Source organism: Carlito syrichta, unplaced genomic scaffold (assembly GCF_000164805.1).
Source record: "Carlito syrichta isolate Samal-C Ts95f unplaced genomic scaffold, Tarsius_syrichta-2.0.1 Scaffold306628, whole genome shotgun sequence".
Lineage (NCBI taxonomy): Eukaryota > Metazoa > Chordata > Mammalia > Primates > Tarsiidae > Carlito > Carlito syrichta.
The window spans coordinates 414,349-432,215 of NW_007250724.1; the positions used below are offsets into that span (position 1 = coordinate 414,349).

Here is a 17,867-nt window from a genome sequence, read left to right on the forward strand (position 1 = left end):
GCCCAGGCGGGTCTCGAACCCGTGGGCTTAGGCAATCCACTCACCTCAGCCTCCCAAAGCCCGGGATTACAGGCTGAGCCACCGAGTCCGGCTTGACTTTTCCATTATAGAATAAATTGTTTAATAATTGTTCATTCAGGCTGGGGGCGGTGGCTCAAGCCTGTAATCACAGCACTTTCGGAGGCCAAGGTGAGGGAACTGCCTGAGTCCAGGGGTTCAAGAACAGCCTGGGCAACTTGGTGAGACCATTCTCCACAATAAAATCAAGAAATTAGCAGTACATGGTAGCATGCACATGTAGTTCTGGCTACTTGGAAGGCTGAGGCGGAAGGATCACCTGAGCCCAGCAGGTTGACTTTAGGGTGGCATGAGCAAGCCACTGCACTCCAGTCTGGGTGATGTAGTGAGACTCTGACTCAAAAAAAAAAAAAAAAAACCATTTGTTCAGGGCAGGCACTGTGGCTCACACCTGTAATCCCAGCACTTTAGGAAGTGGAAATGAGAGGACTGCCTGAGCTGAGGGGTTCGAGACCAGCCCAGGCAACTTGGTGAGTCCATGTTTCTAAAACAAATCAAAAAATTTGGCCAGGCTCGGTAGCTCAGCCTGTAATTCCAGCACTTTGGGAGTCCAAGGTGAGTGGATTGCCTGAGCCCACAGGGTTTAAGACCCGCCCGGGCAACTGGGCAAGACCTCATCACTACAATAAATCAAAAATTAGCCGCGCATGGTAGTGCACACCTGTAATTTCGGCTACTTAGAAGGCTGAGGTGGAAGGACCACCGGAGCCCAGCAGGCCGAGGCTGTGGTGGCCGGGAGCGTGTGCCACTGCACTCCAGTCTGAGCAACAGAGTGAGACTCCAACTCCAAAAAAAAAAAAAATTAGCCGGGCGTGATGGCACATGCCTGTGGTTCCAGCTGCTTGGAAGGCTGAGATAGAAGGATCACCTGAGCCCAGCAGGTCAAGGCTGCGGTGGCCACTGCAGAGTGTCACTGCATTCCAGCCCAGGCGACAGAGTGAGACTCCAACTCAAAAAATAAAAAATAATTGTTCATTCAATCATAATATATCCAGGTTTTTTATGGACATCGAGGTGCTCTTATTCACGAATGCCAATTTTAGACTTGGAAAGAGTCTAGGTTGGGTGCTGTGGCTCAAGCCTATAATCCCAGCACTTTGGGAGGCCGAGGCAAGAAGACTGCCTGAGACAAGGGGTTTGAGACCAGCCAGGGCAACTTGATGAGACCTCGTCTCTACAACAAAGCAAAAAATTAGACAGGCATGGTGGCTCGCCTATAGTTCCAGCTACTTGGAAGGCTGAGGAGGAAGGATCACCTGAGCCCAGCAGGTCGAGGCTGTGGTAGCCGGGAGCATACCACTCCAGCCTGGGCAAGAGTGAAGACTCCAACTGGGGGAAAAAAAAAGAGTCAGCCGGGCTCAGTGGCTTAGCCTGTAATCCCGCGCCTTTGGGAGGCTGAGGTGAGTGGATTGCCTGAGCACGCGGGTTCAAGACCCACCTGGGCAACTTGGTGAGACCTCATCCCTACAATAAATAAAAAAATCAGCCGGGCGTGGTAGCGCATGCCTGTAATTCTGGCTACTTGGAAGGCTGAGGTGGAAGGATCGCCGGAGCCCAGCAGGTTGAGGCTGCAGTGGCCGGGAGCGGCCACTGCACTCCAGTCTGGGCGACAGAGTGAGACTCTAATTCAAAAAAAAAAAAAAGAGTCTAGTCCTAGACCTTCTCCCACAGCCTGCCGTCCTTTTGTGTAATGAGAGGACAAGAATAAATGAGCAAAACCCGCAAATAGAACTTTTACAGAAGAGACAAGAAGCAGATTTTCAAAGCACTCAGATATCCAGCACTAAAGTGAACATATGTTACCATCAAAACTCATTTGTAGGTCAGGCACGGTGGCTCACGTCTATAATCCCAGCACTTTGGGAAGTGGAGGAGAGAGGATTGCCTGAACCCACAGGTTCAAGATGAGCCTGGGCAACTTGGCAAGACCTCGTCTCTACAGTTAAGTCAAAAAATTAGCCGGGCGTGGTGGCACTTGCCTGTGGTCCCAGCTACTTGGAAGACTGAGGTGGAAGAACCACCTGTGCCCAGCAGGTCGCGGCTGCAGTGGCCATGAGCACTGCACTCCAGCCTGAGCACAGAGTAAGGCTTTGACTCAAAAACAAAACAAAACAAAACAACCTCAATTGTAATGCCTTCTATATAAATGTAACTTCCAACCATAGCAGCACACATCAAAATCTTGATCTGTCAAGTTTCATTTTAAAAAATCAAGATGTTGGCTGGGTGCAGTGGCTCACACCTATAATCCCAGCACTCTGGGAAGCTGAGGTGGGAAGACTACTTGACCCAGGAGTTCAAGACCAGCCTAGGCAACATAGAGAGACCTCATATCTACAAAAAGTCAAGAAAATAGCCAGACAAGGTGACACACACCTTCAGGAGGCTGCAGCAAGAGGATCATCTGAGCCTAGGAGGTGACGGACTACAACCCTCCAACTCAAAAAAATAAATTAAAAAAAAATAAAGATGTCTCGGGTTTTCTACCCAAATTCACTGCTCAAATTCTGCTGCATTAGAAGAAACGAAATCTGTATTTAAGATCAGTGCAAAAGCCCAGATCCAGTACCACAAAGACACAGAATGCCTGACTGCTTCCTTGCTCCATGTCAGAGACAGAGTATAACATGCAGCCTTTCTCTAACTCCACTCCCTGTGTCAAGGCAGGACTGGGAAGAGGGAAGGCAGCAAAGGTACAGCAGCCCAAGGTGGCTGTGAGACTAAGATCCAATCAAGAAGAGGGTCTAAGAATATCAGTGCCCAGTGCCATAATCTCCAAAAATGTTTTCCTAGTCAAAACTGGCATTTTAGCCAGGAAAAGAGGTTGGCCGCAAAGCCCCTTCTGAGACTACAGTTTTCAAGCCTTAGTTTTGCCCTTTGAGCAAGTTCTGCCTCTTCTGCAGCACTGAGAATGGACCTGCCTCCAAAAGGTACCAGAGTCAACACATGCAAGCACTTCAAAGCAGGGTAAGAGGTAGAAATCTATGGCCACCAAATCCCCATTTTTACTTGCCCACACCCTTCTACTTCCCTGCTCAATTACAAAGGATGTTTCCAACTCAGACAAATCTAGTACATCTTTATAAACATTCAGTCCCCATCTATGACATGCAGGTACAAAAAGACACAAAAAGGTGTAAAACACAGTCCTGCTGAAAAGAGGTTAGGTCCTACCAGAAGACATAAAACATTACTCTTAAAAGAGAAAATACTATTTTCTTTTTTGTTTAAGGGCAATAATTTTATTTCAGTTCAAAGGGAATGGAGTATATCTATATCCTCAGGGATTGAAATGTTTTGGGGGTGTTTTATAAAGGTCAGGAGAATCTGAGCTGGACTCTGGAGAAAAAAGAGAAGCTGAAGAAAAGGTCATGCCAAATAGGGGCAACAGTCACTGGATTCAGCAGCGAGAGGATTTGTATAGAGAAACAACATGTATGGAATGTTTAGCAAACAATTTGATTAGTGGAGATTAGGATAAACCCTGGGGAGATGGGTTCGAGCCAGTTGGACAGTAGTGCCTTGAATGCCACATTAGGACATCAGATCTCATCCTATATGCCTGCAGCAGTTCCTGATTTCAGTGTAGGATCTCCACAGTCTGCGGCATGCTTACTACCCTAATAGTTAAAAGTACTTAAGTTTACAGAGTAATTATGCAAAGACAAAGATGCTAAAATGAATGGAGAGTCCACTATTATAACAACAGTCTCACTCACTTGTACTTAAAAATACCCATCACAAGGCCGGGTTCAGTGGCTCAGCCTGTAATCCCAGCACTTTGGGAGGCCAAGGTAGTGGATTGCCTGAGCCCACGGGTTCGAGACCCACCAGGGTAACTTGGCAAGACCTAGTCTCCACAATGAATCAAAAATTAGCTGGGTGTGGTAGCGCACGCCTGTAGTTCCGGCTACTTCGAAAGCTGAGGCGGAAGGATAGCCTGAGCCCAGCAGGTCGAGGCTGCGGTGGCCGGTAGCGTGTCACTGCCCTCCAGTCTGGGCAACAGAGTGAGACTCCAACTCAAAAAAAAAAAGCCCATCACAGAAGTACTCCTTATAGTTACCTTTGGGTATTAACTATGTTAAATCAAGTACCATCCACTACTCATAAATATTCATGAGGCAGTAAAAGCATTAAACAAAAGCAATAAAAGTTCTTGCATATTCTATGATTTCCTTGGGACAGTAGTTCTAACAGGGTTAGACCGTAGATGGATTTAATGGACCCTTGCACTCGTAAAACTGTATGCAGAAGTCACTGGTGTGAACTTAATTAAGGAGTGTGTCTCTTTCTATATATCAAAGAGGTCCAATAACCAAAACAGGATAGAAGCTTACCTTAGGGTTATTTTAACAGAAACCAGCAAGAATGTAGCTCTATTTAATCCTGTGGCTGCCTTAATTTTCTAAAGGAAGTGTTCATCAAAGTGGGAGCTTGGGACAATTTTGAGAAGCTCCTAATATCTTACTATCTCCTTTCTTTTCAAGAACCGCCCAAGGAATTGGTCAAACCTCATCAAGATTCAAGAAATAAGGGAGGTAAATGAAATACATAACTAAAGACTACTCAAGTTCTCTCCCTCTCTTCTATTATGCAAATGAAGTATAATCTCAGGCAGAGCGCAACAAGCTGCCAGCCTCCTCTAGTTTCAGCATGTGCTTCCCAAAAGGATCACCTGACAAAGGAGATAGTTTCTTTCTAAATTAAACATTCTAAAGTGACAAGGTCCTAACAGAAGTGCACAAAGTATTGTTGCTTGACTTCTTGGTCATCCCATGCAGGCTTGCTGTATGGTCACATACAAGAAGCCGGTCACATACAAGAAGCCTGTCCAAAGAACGCAAGGAACCACAGGTCAAGGGAAGTGCGTTTTGGAACAATCAGAATTCTTCCTAGACCTGCACACACTGTCTGGGATCTCCAATCCTTCCACCCTCACAGGAAAGGGCCTGACAGTCTGTTCATTTAGTACTGTTAGAAGAAATTTGGCAGCTCAATACCATCCACAACAATAAAAATAAGTTTCATTTATTTTTCCGGTTCTAAGACACTCTTACATTTCCTGCCTTCTAATCAAACTGGCAGAACATCTCTTTAGAAGATAAAATTAGGCCAGAAGCAGTGGCTCACGCCTGTAATCCCAACACTCAGCACTCTGGGAGGTGGTGAGAGGGCTGTCTGAGCCAAGGGGTTCAAGACCAGCCTGGGCAACTTAAAGAGACCTCTTCTCTACAATAAATCAAGAAAAAATAACCAGGCATGGTGGCGCAAACCTGTAGTTCCAGTTACTTGGAAGGCTGAGGCGTAAGGATCGCCTGAGTCCAGCAGATAGAGGCTGAGTTGGCAGTGAACGTGCCTCTGTACTCCAGCCAGGGCAACAGAGTGAGAATCTGATTCAAAAAAAAAGAAAAAAAATCAAGTCATCACCATACTATTTGCTTTCTCCTAAAGCAAAAAGGGGGAGACATTACCACTATCCAAAAAGTGGTGGTCAAGAATCAAATAAATTATGATTCAAAATAAAACTCAGGCATTATAAACATTTAAATAAGACCTTTGGGAGGAAGCAAACGGTGAGCTCTGAGAAGCACGTGAGGCTCCGAACGGGTCTTGGGAGCAAGGAGACAGACAAGGGGGTCACCAGCCAGCCTGGCTCGCGGGGGTTTTGGCCTGTTTGTCTAGTCTTGCTATCTAGCGGTCCGAAAATCTCCCGCAAGAGCGATATCTAAGAAAGCGGTAAGTGTATTTCCCACCCAAGAACACAACGCCCAGGAGAGCATCAGGCTGGCACCAGACACGATTCAGCGCTCTGAATCAGCAGAGCCCAAGGTTTCGGCCAGGTACGCTGATTTCCCGCTACTTCGCCGGCCAGTCCTCAGGCACTAGCTCTCCGACCTCCACCCTGGCTGTCCCCATGGCTTCAGTGCCAGCATCAAGGAGGCTTGACGGGCGGCTGCTCAGGAGGCTCGAGAGACGTTCCAGTGATGCTCGGTCAAAGCCCGGGCTCCACGCACGTCCACTCCAAACCCGCGCCCGCCGCCGCCCTCCCCGCAGGCGTCAGGCCGGTCTATCGGCCCCGGCTCCTGTCACTTACCGGCCCGGCCCGGGCAGCGGGCGCCCACGGCTCCCCACGGGGGCTGGGCCCCCTGGGCCTCCAGGTTTAGGCCCGCCCCCTGGCAGGCAGCGCAGGTGGCTGAGCCCCGCAGCAGCGGCCCTGCACCGGCCGCGCCGTCCAGCTCCCGGCGCTGGCCACTAAGGTACGGATCAACAACAAGATGGCGGCCAGCCGAGGGGGCGGGGGTCGGGCGTCATAGTAACCAGGACGGCAAAGAACCCGCCCTTGAGTGAAGCTGTCCCTAATCAACAGCCTCTTCGCTCGACGCCTGGGACAGCTCGTCCCGCTGACAGGTCAGCTGGCCTGTCAGTCAGAGCCTACCTCTCAGGGCCCTTGCCGAACGCCTGGGGCACGTGACTGTGACGGCAGGAGTTGACGCATGCGCGCCATTCTCCGAGTTGCTGGCGGTGGCGGTTTTGCTGGCAACTCCGAGGCCAGAGCGCCCTTGGCGTTTGCTTGTGGTCCCTTTGTTGAGTCTGCAGCGTCTTCTCATACACTCGCGCACACTTAGGAAATGTTAGCAGTATGCTATTTTCTTTTTTGGTCGCCCACCCTAGGAGGGAGGGAGTTGTCCTGGCTTCCCTCTGGTGAGGAAACTGAGCCTCAGAGAGGGGAGGCCCAGCCGAGGTCACGCCACCTCTGGAATTGGAGGCGCTGGGCTCGCGCTGGGTCTCGCACCACCTCTACTGGTTCCAGAGAATAAAGAACCTCTTCCCAATGGCTTCTCCAGCTTTGTTCCTCACTAGTCTGGAGGTACAGCCATCTGTGCTGTCCCAGCAGCCTCTGGCCCGTTGCCCAAGCTTTCCTGCTTGAAGTTCACTACCCAGCACAAGTCCTGACGCTCACTGGGCACTCCTTGTATATCCTAGAGCATTTTGTCTTGAGTTCCTATCTTTTTCCCATCTTTTGCTCTGGACTGTCTTGACCTGCCTCACAGGCCGATTAATGGTCCCAGGAAAATGGGCATACCTTGTTCCTCATACAGAGCACCTAACCGTGGACTTGGCTTCAGGGTTAGGATACCAGATGAAGTCATATAGCTTGGGTCCACACCCGAATGCTCCAACTAGCTAACTCTGACTTTTGAGCCTCAACCTCTGTGAGCTTTGGTTGCCCCATTTGTAAAATGAAGATAAAAGTCGAGCTTCTCAGAGGAAGATTAAATGAAGCCTTAGAGCAGGGTAAGGACTCAGGAAAAATCTGCCTACGACCGTTTCCTGTAACAACTTGCTTACAGGTTGCTGCCCCTAAGGCCTGCTTTAACTCACTTTGGTGGGCGCCCCATGAAGAATGTTTTTCCCACAGAAGGCACTCAACTAATTCTGGGCCTTGGATACCATAACTAGCTCATGAAGGGAGGTCTCCACTTCCCTCAGAGGGTTTAGGCCCATAGACTTGACAGAGGGGGAAAGATTGAGAAAACGTGGGAATACCATAGTAAAGTCCTCTTGGAAAGTTAACAGTATACTGAGACCTGATGCCAGACTGGGCATGGGAAATAGGCCAGCTTTGCACCCAGCAAGACCTGCCTTCCTGTAGGTTGCTGTAGGCCATGTGGCTACACGCTGCAACTCAGCTCACCACAGCCGAGAGCTGAGGAACCAAAAGAAACAGATCACAAAGAAAAGGCTATACTCCTCAGAAGGGAGTGTCTGTTAATCCCTCCAGGACCAGCCATGCCACAGTGTTTTCACTTCTGTGCAACCCTTCAACCCAGTGCAGAAACTCCAGATCCCTCTCAGGAAAACCTTCACATACAGTTGGTAAACTTCGCTGAAGTTTGGTGGGGCTCTCAAAAAGCAATAGTGTTCTCCTCTGGATAGGAAAGGAAGCAGGTGACCTCTGAGGAGACATGTCAACTGGAGGCTTCCCCAGTCACTGACAAGTCAAGATGACAACCTCTTACCTCTGTCGCAATGTCTTGAGGTTAGCCTGGGCAACATAACTAGACTCTGTCTCTAAAAAAAGAAAAAAAATACACCAGGCCAGGTGTGATGGCTCACACCTATAATTCCAACACTTTGGAGGAAGATTGCTTGAGCTGAAGAGTTCAAAACCAACCTGGGCAACATAGACCTCATTTCTACAAAAAATTTTTTAAAAATTAGCTGGTTGTGGTGGTGAGTGCCTGTAGTCTCAACCACTCAGGAGGCTGACACAGGAGGATCACTTGAGTCCAGGGGTTGGGGCTGCAGTGAACCGTGATGGTGCCACTCTACTCCAGCCTGGGTGACAGAGTGATACTCTGGCTAAAAAAAATAAGAAGAAGAAAAAGAAAACGTTAGTTTCCTAGAACGTGCTTAAAAGATAGGGCATTCTCCAGGTGTGAACAAGGAATCACAGTGCTTCTCCCACACATAGATTACAAGGCTGGTGACTCTTCTGTTTTTAATTTTGTTTATTATTGAATTTACTTGAAAACATAGCCCATGATCATGTGACAAAAGAAATTTCACACATAGTGAAGCAGTTGCTTGGCCTCAGACCCAGCGTCTGGCTCCTGTGCGTGTGTTGAACAGATAGTCTCTGCCTGTACCTGAGCCCAGATGACCAAAAGAGAGCGAGAGAAAGAAAGAGAGAGAGTGAGTGAGTGAGTGGGCGGGTGCTGCTGACCTGAGCAGAACTGCCTTCCTCCCCTAGGGATGAGGGAAGACATTCTAGGACCTTCAGTGTGACCTCGCCTTTTGCTGGAATCCAACCTGTCCCCTCCCTCCCTTCTCAGCAAATTCTCTGACGTCTGACTCGAATGCACAGGAGGACTCCTTGATTCTCCAATACTGGACACCAGCTTCCCTAAGACCAGTGCCAGACCACTTTCCCATAATTCACTGGTGACACTGGCCCATCTGGGAGCGTCTCTCCTCACCTCCATCCCTCCTCCCGCTGTGGCAGGGACCAGACCAGGTATGAGTCATCTCCTGGCCCCACAGGTGTTTGTCAGAGGCTGGATGAAAGGTGAATGGGGGTGAGAGCAGAACATATTCAGGGAAAAAGTAGATAGATGGTAGATGCCTAAGATGGAATGAGAGTCCAGGCAGATAGTAGATGGGGAAGAGGGGAACTCACAGGAGTCCTGTGCTCTGCCATCAAAATGCTGCTGAGGAAGAAATGAGAAGTGTAATGAGTTGAACCCTGCCCACAGGAAAGCAAATGAAGGCCTGCCCTTGGAGGGACCCGGAACCCATCTGCCTCCTTCATCCTGTTGGTGCTGGTGTGGGCATTCCCGCAAGGGTAGCCAATCATATAGGAGAGTACTCTGGAGGAGCGTCCATGTCTACTACTCGGGATGGCAAGTTGACATACCACTGGGCTCATGATGCTGCTGGGCGTGTGGGATATCTCTCTCCTTGGTGCCTCCTTGAACCCCTCAATGGACCCCTCCATTCCCTGGATGCTAGGGCAAAATAGGAGCAAGAGTACATGATAAGGCTCTGGGCCCCAGTTTGAGTTTAAGAGGTGGGCTCCCAAGCACAGAAGTATGCAAAAGAGACTGACCTGTTTAGCAGCAGAACCTTGGCAGGCTTGCTTGGTACCTGCAGCACCTGGGCCAACCTAAAATGCCAGGAGGAGGAACCAAGCGGTGAGGGCAGCAGGCCAACTGGCTCCAGGAACCAGCACCATTCATCTGTCCTTTACATTAGAAACAATGTATATATGCAGTGCCCACGTTGTCACACCCTTTTCCTCTGGGCTCAGTACTGTGCCTACAAGGAACTCAGAGACCGTAGGAGCAGGGCAGGTTTCCACTGGAGAGTGGGAGTCAGGAATAGGGGTAAATGCCCAAAGCATGACAGACTCAAGAGTTTCAGGTCCTGAGCCTGCCATGCTTATCCCGTTCCAAAACTGGACTCTACCAGCAATGGAGGTCGTTTCCTCCCAGTGTCTCTCTGACTCTAATCTGAAGACTTCTGGAGGCAGAGCAACCTGCCCATCAACTCAGGCATTGTCATCAAATCCTGGGTAAAACCACCTATCATAGACGGTGTCCATAGGTGGGCAGGGAGCAAGCAAGGAGCACAGGGATAGGAACCTTACCCCTGGAGGAGCCTGTTGAGGAGCCAGCCCAGAGCCAAGAGGAGGAGGGTACCAGTTGCTGTCAGCACCACCACAAACCAGGGCTCTGGCTGCCAGAAAGCCAGTGTGTCTGTCACAAGCAGGGGTGTCATCATTGAGGGCACCTGAAATGGAGGCCACAGCCTCAACACTGTCCTACCAAAACTCCCTGACCATCCAGCCCTCAAACCCCTCCATGGACTGGGCCACAATCCAGATTTGCTCTTCTATATTGCCAGACTCTTTGCATTCAACAGTTTCCTCTGAAATGCCTTCCTCTGTCATTCCACCTAAAAAACTGGTTCCCTTCACCCTCCAAGTTCCTCTCTTCTCACCCCCTGAAGGCCTAAAGAACCCTCTCACTGTGCTTCTGTGGGTGCTGGTGGCTTCTGTGCTGGCCTTCCAGGGAGCTAGATGTACAACGATGGTGGCTGTAGTGCTGAGATGGGGGATGGAGGGACCTGCATCAGCCACACGGACCAATAGCTCGTAGGTAGAGGGCCATTCTGGCCAGGAGGGTCCCAACACAGGGCCATTGTGTACAAGGACAGCCCCCTGCAGGCTGAACTGGTTCTGGTTATTCCCTGAAAGCAGAGTGGCAGGAGAAGGAGACCATTGCTAGCCTTGGCCTGCTCCTCACCCACATACCAGTGGCACCCATGGCCCCCACCTCCCACGATGCTATAGGAGAAGGTCCGGCGCTGTGGCTCCTGGGGGATATGGCATGACACCTTGGTCACCTCTATGCTGCGGCTTAGAAGAGAGTAGCTTGTGAGTTCCTGAAATGGGGGCTCACACTCAGGGGCATGGTCATTCACATCCTGCAGAAAGGCAATCAGGTTAGGAGTGAGTGTGACCCACTCTTCAACTTCCAGCTCAGTCGCTCAGCTTCCTTCCACCACAGCCAGAGCCTAACAGTCTCCACAGTTTTCCACAGTGAGGCCCCACTCTCCTCCAGCCAACTAATGGAAGAAACTGAGGTACACAGTGGGAAAGCAGAATATCAGAGGGTTATTTGAACTCTCATCTTTCCAAATATTTCCAAATCATCAGGGCTCGATTACCTCAACCTCAATGGTAATGGTACAGGAGCCTGAGCGGTGATGGGTGGGGTCCTGGTCTTGGCCATGGTCAATCAGCAGGACAGTCAGCCTGTACAGCCTCTGCTGCTCATAGTCCAAAGGCCCCAGCAGGTGGACTTCCCCTAGAAGGGAAGGTCACAACCTCAGCTTACAGAGCCAACTCTGGCTCCACCCTTCCATCCCAGCCTTGGAATAGAAGTACCACTGAAACGGTCCACAGCAAAGGTGGCAGGCCCACCAGAGATGTAGTACTCAATGCTGTCACGTGGGTAATCCATATCCGTGCCCACTACGGAACCCAGTAGAGTCTGGAGTCCTGCATCCTCCCGAACCCGAAATGTGCGTGGGGCACAGGCTGGGGAGAACTCATTGACAGGTGTCACCATCACCAGTACTGGCACTTCAGCTGGAGGTTGTTTGACAGTAAAAGAGCTGGCCTTGGGTGCCTAGCCCTTACTTAGGGGTCTGGGGAGGGAGACATGGCCCTGCCCTGGGGGTTTAAGGAGGGGGAGGTTCTGGAGGGAGAGCAATAGCCGCCCTGGTCTGCCGGGAGTCTGAGAGAGATAGCTGAGGGGTCCGAAATGGAGACAACTCTGTCCTACTGGATTCTGAAGGAAGAGGAATGGCCCTGTCCTGAGGATGGGAAGGGTCCTCAACTTCATCCTGAACATCCAGGCCAGGTATGGTCACTCACTGCTCATCTGGGGCTGACCACCATCGAGTACCAGGATGGAGGCTGAATGCTGGAAGCAGGTCCCAGGAGTGTCACAGTCCAGTGTAGCATTCACCTGGCCAGAAGGGCCAGAGAGTGAGGCCCAACCAGAGCCTGAGAGAACCTTGAGCCGCAGTGGGATCCCTCGGGTCCAGGGCATCCACAGATAGCCTACCCTGATCCTCTTGTCCAGACCGCAAAGCATATTGGCTCAACAGCCACCTCTCTCCTTCCCTCCACCCCAACCCCATTGTCTCAGCTCCCACTGACCTTTGGCCCACCCTCCCCTTCCTGCTGCAAGCACCCTGCAAATGGGGGAGCAGAGCCTGGGCACCTCAAGGACTCTGTCGCGAAGGCAGAGGCTGGCAGAGTCAGGAGGGCTGTGTAACCACAGCTGGTAGTCTAGGGTGGCATCAGCAGAGTCCGGATCGGTGCAAGTGAGAGTATCCAGTACAGTGCCCACAGCCGCGGTCTCGGGGATTTGAGACCTGGGAGTATTAGGCAGACAGCATGGTCAGAGTCTGACTTAGCTGTGTGTCAAGGCTCTCGCCCCAAGAGTCCCAGTAAGGTTCCCGTGTACTCACACTAGGAGCGCTGGGAGGCAACGTGGGGGCCATTGGTTGACCGACCTCACGTTCACAGTGAGATCAAGCTCGGCACTGGCCCATTGCCGAAGCCTCTCGAAGGCCTTCACCTGCAGCCTGGTGACCGCCACGCCTGGCGCCTGAGCCAGCCTCAGGGGCGCAGTGGTCTGGACCACGCCGTCAACTGGACAAGATGGGAGGGCGGGGACGGAGTTCGCCCTGACCCCAAGTCTGTCCTGCTCCGACCCTCCCTCTAGATCCACTGGTGGAAGAGGGCGCTGTCTGGCCCTCCTGCTACATTCTCCAAAGTCTGGCCCCCAAACCAGAGAGCGAAGAGGTAGCACAGGTGGTGGCCGCTGAGACATCCCCTCAGAGGCCCTGGTACACTCCCCTGCCCCCAAGCTCCTCACCACGTCCGATGGAGAAAAGTGGGCTGGGCACCGGGAAGAGAATTTCATAGCGCACATCGAAGCCCCGGGCCCGGACCTGAAACACCTCGCTCCCAGGGACCAGGTTCTCAGGGATGGTGATATTCTGGGCCTGCTCCCTGGACCAAAAAGAGGGTACTGGTTCCTGCCAGCTCCTGCAACTTTGGAAGTAGGTCCAAAGGCTACTTCCCCTGACATTTCCCTCCTACCGGAAGCTAGAACTATCCTACCTGATTCCCTGGGGGCTAGGCCCTGCCTCTCCCATTGTTCTTACAGTAGGGGAACCTTACAGGAAGGAGACCTGGCTGGAGAGAACAGGTAAAACTTTCACTGTCACCATTCCATGACAGCTTTGGCCTTTTCCAAAGGACACTGAGATCTGCAGCTGGAAGACCTGTAGTACACATAGAAAAGAAAGGGATCTGTGGTGTCTGTCCACCTCTTTGGCTATACCCAGCAGGAGCTCCACGAGGAGCCCGACATTCATTCTCCCTTACCACAATATCCCTGACACTCATTCTTCCTCATGACCTGCTGAAAACATGTCCCAAAGAGTTAAAGACACCAATGACTAACAGAAATTCTGAAGTTTGCAGGATGGCAGGTACAAAAGAAACAACTTGCTGAAACTCCCTTCCTCATGAGATAAAAGAACTGACTGAAATCGGTTGGAACCAATATGACCAACTGGAATTTGGGCAGAATGAGCTTGCTGATGGCACAGCCTGAATTTCCACTGCATGTTTCATACTAACTCCCCCTGAATTTGCACATGTGACCCATGAGGTAGCATGAAGAGATAATTGTGCATGCCGAAGGAGTTTTCAGTCCTCCCCTTTCATTCTACCAATCACCTATTAATCTCAGAATCCACTCCATAAAACTTTTCTAATAAAAATACTGCCTTGAAGGCAGCACAGAGAGACAAATTTGAACTTGACTCCTGTGTTCATTTGAGTCAACCTGCAATATAAAGCTTTTTTTCCCCCCCTTAAAAACCCAGTCTCAGTCTGGGCAACATAGCAAGACTTCATGTCTACAAAAAATTTTTAAATGAGCCAGGCATGGTGGTGTGCACCTATAATCCTAGCTATTTGGGAGGCTGAAGTAGAAGGATCACCTGAGCCCAGGAGGTCAAGGTTACAGTGAGCCATGACTGTGCCGCTACACTCTAGCCAGGGCAACAGAGTGAGACCTTGACTCAGAAAAAAAAGAGCCCTTTTGCTTAATAACATGGTCACCCTTTTGCTTAATAACATGGTCACCCTTTTGCTTAATAACATGGTCAACCTGATCAGGCACAGTGGCTCAGCCTGTAATTTCAGCACTTTGGGAGGCCGAGGTGAGAGAATTTCCTGAACCCAGGGGTAGACCAGCCTGGGCAACTTGGTGAGATCTTGTCTCTACAATAAAATCACACACACACACACACACACACACACACACACACACACACACACATACACAACTAGCCAGGCATGGTGGCATGAGTTTGTAGTTCCAGCTACTTGGAAGGTTGAGGTGGAAGGATCACCTAAGCCCAGCAGGTCAAGACTGCGGTGGTCGTCAGTGTGACACCGCACTCCAGCCTGGATGACAAGAGTGAGACTACAACTCAAAAAAAAATAACATTGTCACTCTGCTGACAAGTATTCCTTTGAGCCCTATACCTTTGACCTAAATTCTTCTATTAGGATGCAAACAGCCCAAGAAAGAGTGATATCTGAGTCATTCACCATGAGCTATCATCTTAGAGTTACTAAGAGTGAATCACTGAGAGGTGGAAATTTTATTTTATTTTATTTTATTTTATTTTATTTATTTATTTTTTGAGTTGGAGTCTCATTCTGTCGCCCAGACTGGAGTACAGTGGCCGCTCTCGTCCACCGCAGCCTCGACCTGCTGGGCTCTGGCAATCCTTCTGCCTCAGCCTTTCAAGTACTGGAACTACAGGCGCATGCTACCACACCCAGCTAATTTCTGATTTTATTGTAGAGATGAGGTCTCACCAAGTTGCCCAGGCGGGTCTCGAACCCACGGGCTCAGGCAATCCACTCACCTAAGCCTCCCAAAGTGCTGGGATTACAGGCTGAGGCACCGAGCCCGGCTGAGAGGTGGAAATTTTAAAGAGGGAACTTCTCTAACCTCCTCCCGACTGTAATGGCCATTTTACAGAAATTTTTTCTTTTTTCTCTCTTTATCTCTCTCTTTGTTTTTTGTTTTTTTTTGAGTAAGGGTCTCACACTGTCACCCAGGCTGGAGTAAAGTGGCTTGATCATGGCTCACTGCAGCCTTGATCTCCTGGGCTTAGGTGATCCTTTTGCTTCAGCCCCCCTAGTAGCTGGGACTACAGGCACGTGCCACCATGCCCAGCTAACTTTTATTTACTTATTTATTTATTTATTTACTTATTTATTTTTTTAGTTGGAGTCTCACTCTGTCACCCAGACTGGAGTGCAGGGGCACACTCACAGTCACTGCAGCCTTGACGTACCGGGCTCTGGCGATCCTTCCGCCTCAGCCTTCCAAGTAGCTAGAATTACAGGCACGTGCTACCACGCCCGGCTAATTTTTTGATTTATTGTAGAGATGAGGTCTCACCAAGTTACCCGGCAGGTCTCGAACCTGCAGGCTCAGGCAATCCACTCACCTCAGCCTCCCAAAGTGCTGGGATTATAGGCTGAGCCACCAAACCCAGCTAACTTTTATTTTTTTAATTTAATTTTTTGTGTATGTGTGTGTGGAGAAAAGGTCTTGCTATGCTGCCTAGGCTGGTCTCAAGCTCCTAGGTTCAAGCAATCCTTCTGCCTCACCCTCTCAAAGTGCTGGAATTACAGGCATGAGGCATGAGCCACCCACCTGGCCCCCAGGACCTTTTCTTAATGTGTGATTGCCATTAAGCACTCTCTTTTCTATTAGAAAGCCTGTGATCTCTCAGGGCCAGGGACTCCTCTTCTTTCTAGAACTCCAGAGCCCAGCATAGAACCAGGCTAAATTGGGGAATAGCCAGCATGGGGCAATGGGTGCAAGCCTGAGAGAGACAGCATTAGTCAAGGAGACCAAGAACAAATTTCCAGAAGGTAGTGTCTCTAGCCAATCCATGGACTCCCCCAGGTCATGCTCACCTTTTGACCCTGGCCTAGGAGGCCCTGGGATGGCGCCTGCAGCCAACCTTGCTCGTTGATGGAGAAAGGTCCAGGGAAGTATGGAGAGTCCTGGGCACTAATAATGCTCAGCTGACAGAACAGAGATGCTGGTGACCACCAAGCACTCCTGTCAGCATCCTCCAACAACCCAGCAGGCACCTGCCCACACCCAGTTCTCCCCTGACCCACCACTGACCCTTACCCAGCCTGGGCTCTCTGACCTCCACCCCAAGCCCCATCTCCAATCCTCAATCCTTTTTGCTTTTAAACCAATTAGTTTGTTTTTAAACTACATTTTTTTTTGAATTACAGACGTGATACAGAATTGTCATGGAGCACTCAGAACACATAAAAGAATTTGAAAGAACTCAGCCCCTGTGATGTCCCTGTAGGAGTAGCCGTGGCCACTGAGGGGGTGAACTGCCCTCAGTAACTCTCCAAGAACACATATCATGCAGAGGCTTAGCTATGTCTCTGCTCCAGAGTTCCTCTGCAGGCTGTACCTAGCTAGGCAGTGCTGAATTTGCCCTCCCCCATGCCCCACGTCACCATTCTATCACTCACTGTCCCATGTGCTCCTCTCACCTGGGATCCTTGTAGTTCTAGGCCTGAGAGCAGCAGAGTGTACAGCCGGGCCCCCGGTGCAATTGTCTCTGGCACCTGAATAATTTCTCCAACTGGCCAGAGGGGAGGTCAGGGAGTATCTGTTCAGGTCATGCCTGCTTACCCCCTGCCTACTGTCCCTGGCCTCACCTGGGCTGGCAAATTGACCAGCACACTGGATATGATCAGGGTCCCGCTGCACATCTATAGAGAGTGGTCCTTCCATCGAACGGTTGCCACATATGAACCGCAGCTGCAGGTCATAGTGGTTCACTGTCAGGGCATCCAGCCGAGCTGAGCTGCTCAAGGTCACCTATGATGGGTGGGCATGCCATGTGGGGCTTAGGTCTGCCCTTGTCCCCCCACAATCCCCAGCTGTACCCATGACCCTACCTTGCCCACATAGATCCCTTGCCACTTGGCCAGGCTGGGTGGGTTGAAGAAGGTGGTCGGTGGCTGCACGTTGAGCAACTCCAGGGTGGGTGTGTGGGAAGAGCAGTGGAAGGAGAAAAATTGAAGGATGGTGCCAGGGCCCTGGCTCTCAGAGACATTTATAAACCAGGGCAGGCTGTGGAGGTCTGTGAGGAGCAGACAATTCAGGCTGGAGGCCTCCCATGCTCATGGAACCACAAATACTAGCAGAGTCCTGGCCTTTTGCCACAAGAACTGGTCACATCTTGGGGCTAAGCAACAGAGGTCTTTCCTTGTTCCCCACATTTCACAGACAGGGAGTAAGATCTTGGTTAAGGATGCAACCAAGATAAGAAATGAAGGTTAGGAGTTCAGACTCATGCTTTTCTGCCTTTTCCCAACCTCTGCCCTCCATGGTAGCTTATATAATACAGGTCAGGACTTCAAGGGAAAACTAGGGTCCCCCTCCCACCAGCTCCTCACCAGAGACAACCAGAGCAAAAAGGAGTACAAGGAGCCTGAGCAGCACCATGGTGGCCTGAAATGAAGGCTTCAGGAAGCCAAGCTGTTTGTCAGGCCCGTCCCGTTGCCAGGTCAGTTGCTCAAACACAGCTGGCAGGCAGGACTCCTGGACCTCCCAGATTCTAGCCCCACC

At 50.6% G+C, this 17,867-nt stretch overlaps 2 protein-coding genes across 4 annotated transcripts in view; both read right to left on the reverse strand.

Moving 5' to 3' along the window:
* IP6K1 (inositol hexakisphosphate kinase 1) overlaps nt 1-6,366 on the reverse strand; it is a 74,707-nt gene extending 68,341 nt beyond the window's left edge. The window contains exon 1 of one of the 3 annotated variants that reach the window (XM_008063173.1): nt 6,173-6,366. The gene's annotated coding sequence lies outside the window, so the exon portion shown is untranslated. The remainder of the gene's footprint in view (nt 1-6,172) is intronic. The other 2 variants (XM_021715097.1, XM_021715096.1) reach the window with 2 other exon arrangements.
* A 2,307-nt stretch (nt 6,367-8,673) lies between these two features.
* Nucleotides 8,674-17,744, reverse strand: CDHR4 (cadherin related family member 4). Its single transcript, XM_008063175.1, has 19 exons — nt 17,696-17,744; nt 17,195-17,379; nt 16,952-17,114; nt 16,784-16,875; nt 16,178-16,288; nt 13,343-13,446; nt 13,035-13,171; nt 12,625-12,808; nt 12,375-12,528; nt 12,023-12,116; nt 11,531-11,734; nt 11,311-11,450; nt 10,917-11,067; nt 10,610-10,830; nt 10,229-10,371; nt 9,689-9,745; nt 9,500-9,587; nt 9,260-9,287; nt 8,674-8,729 (listed from the first exon to the last, which is right to left on the reverse strand). The coding sequence occupies exons 1-19, from the start codon at nt 17,742-17,744 to the stop codon at nt 8,674-8,676; spliced, it is 2,361 nt and encodes a 786-aa protein (XP_008061366.1).
* Between the last annotated feature and the right edge of the window lie 123 nt (nt 17,745-17,867).

What these genes read in the sequence shown, in the direction of transcription:
- CDHR4 (XM_008063175.1), bottom strand. Translation starts at nt 17,744, where the DNA reads ATGGTGCTGCTCAGGCTCCTTGTACTCCTTTTTGCTCTGGTTGTCTCT. An exon ending in TTTTGCTCTGGTTGTCTCTG is followed by an intron (nt 17,380 to 17,695) that starts GTGAGGAGCTGG and finishes TGCTCCTCACAG; the next exon opens with ACCTCCACAGCCTGCCCTGG. An exon ending in CCAGCAGCATCATGAGCCCA is followed by an intron (nt 9,288 to 9,499) that starts GTGGTATGTCAA and finishes CTTCCTCAGCAG; the next exon opens with CATTTTGATGGCAGAGCACA.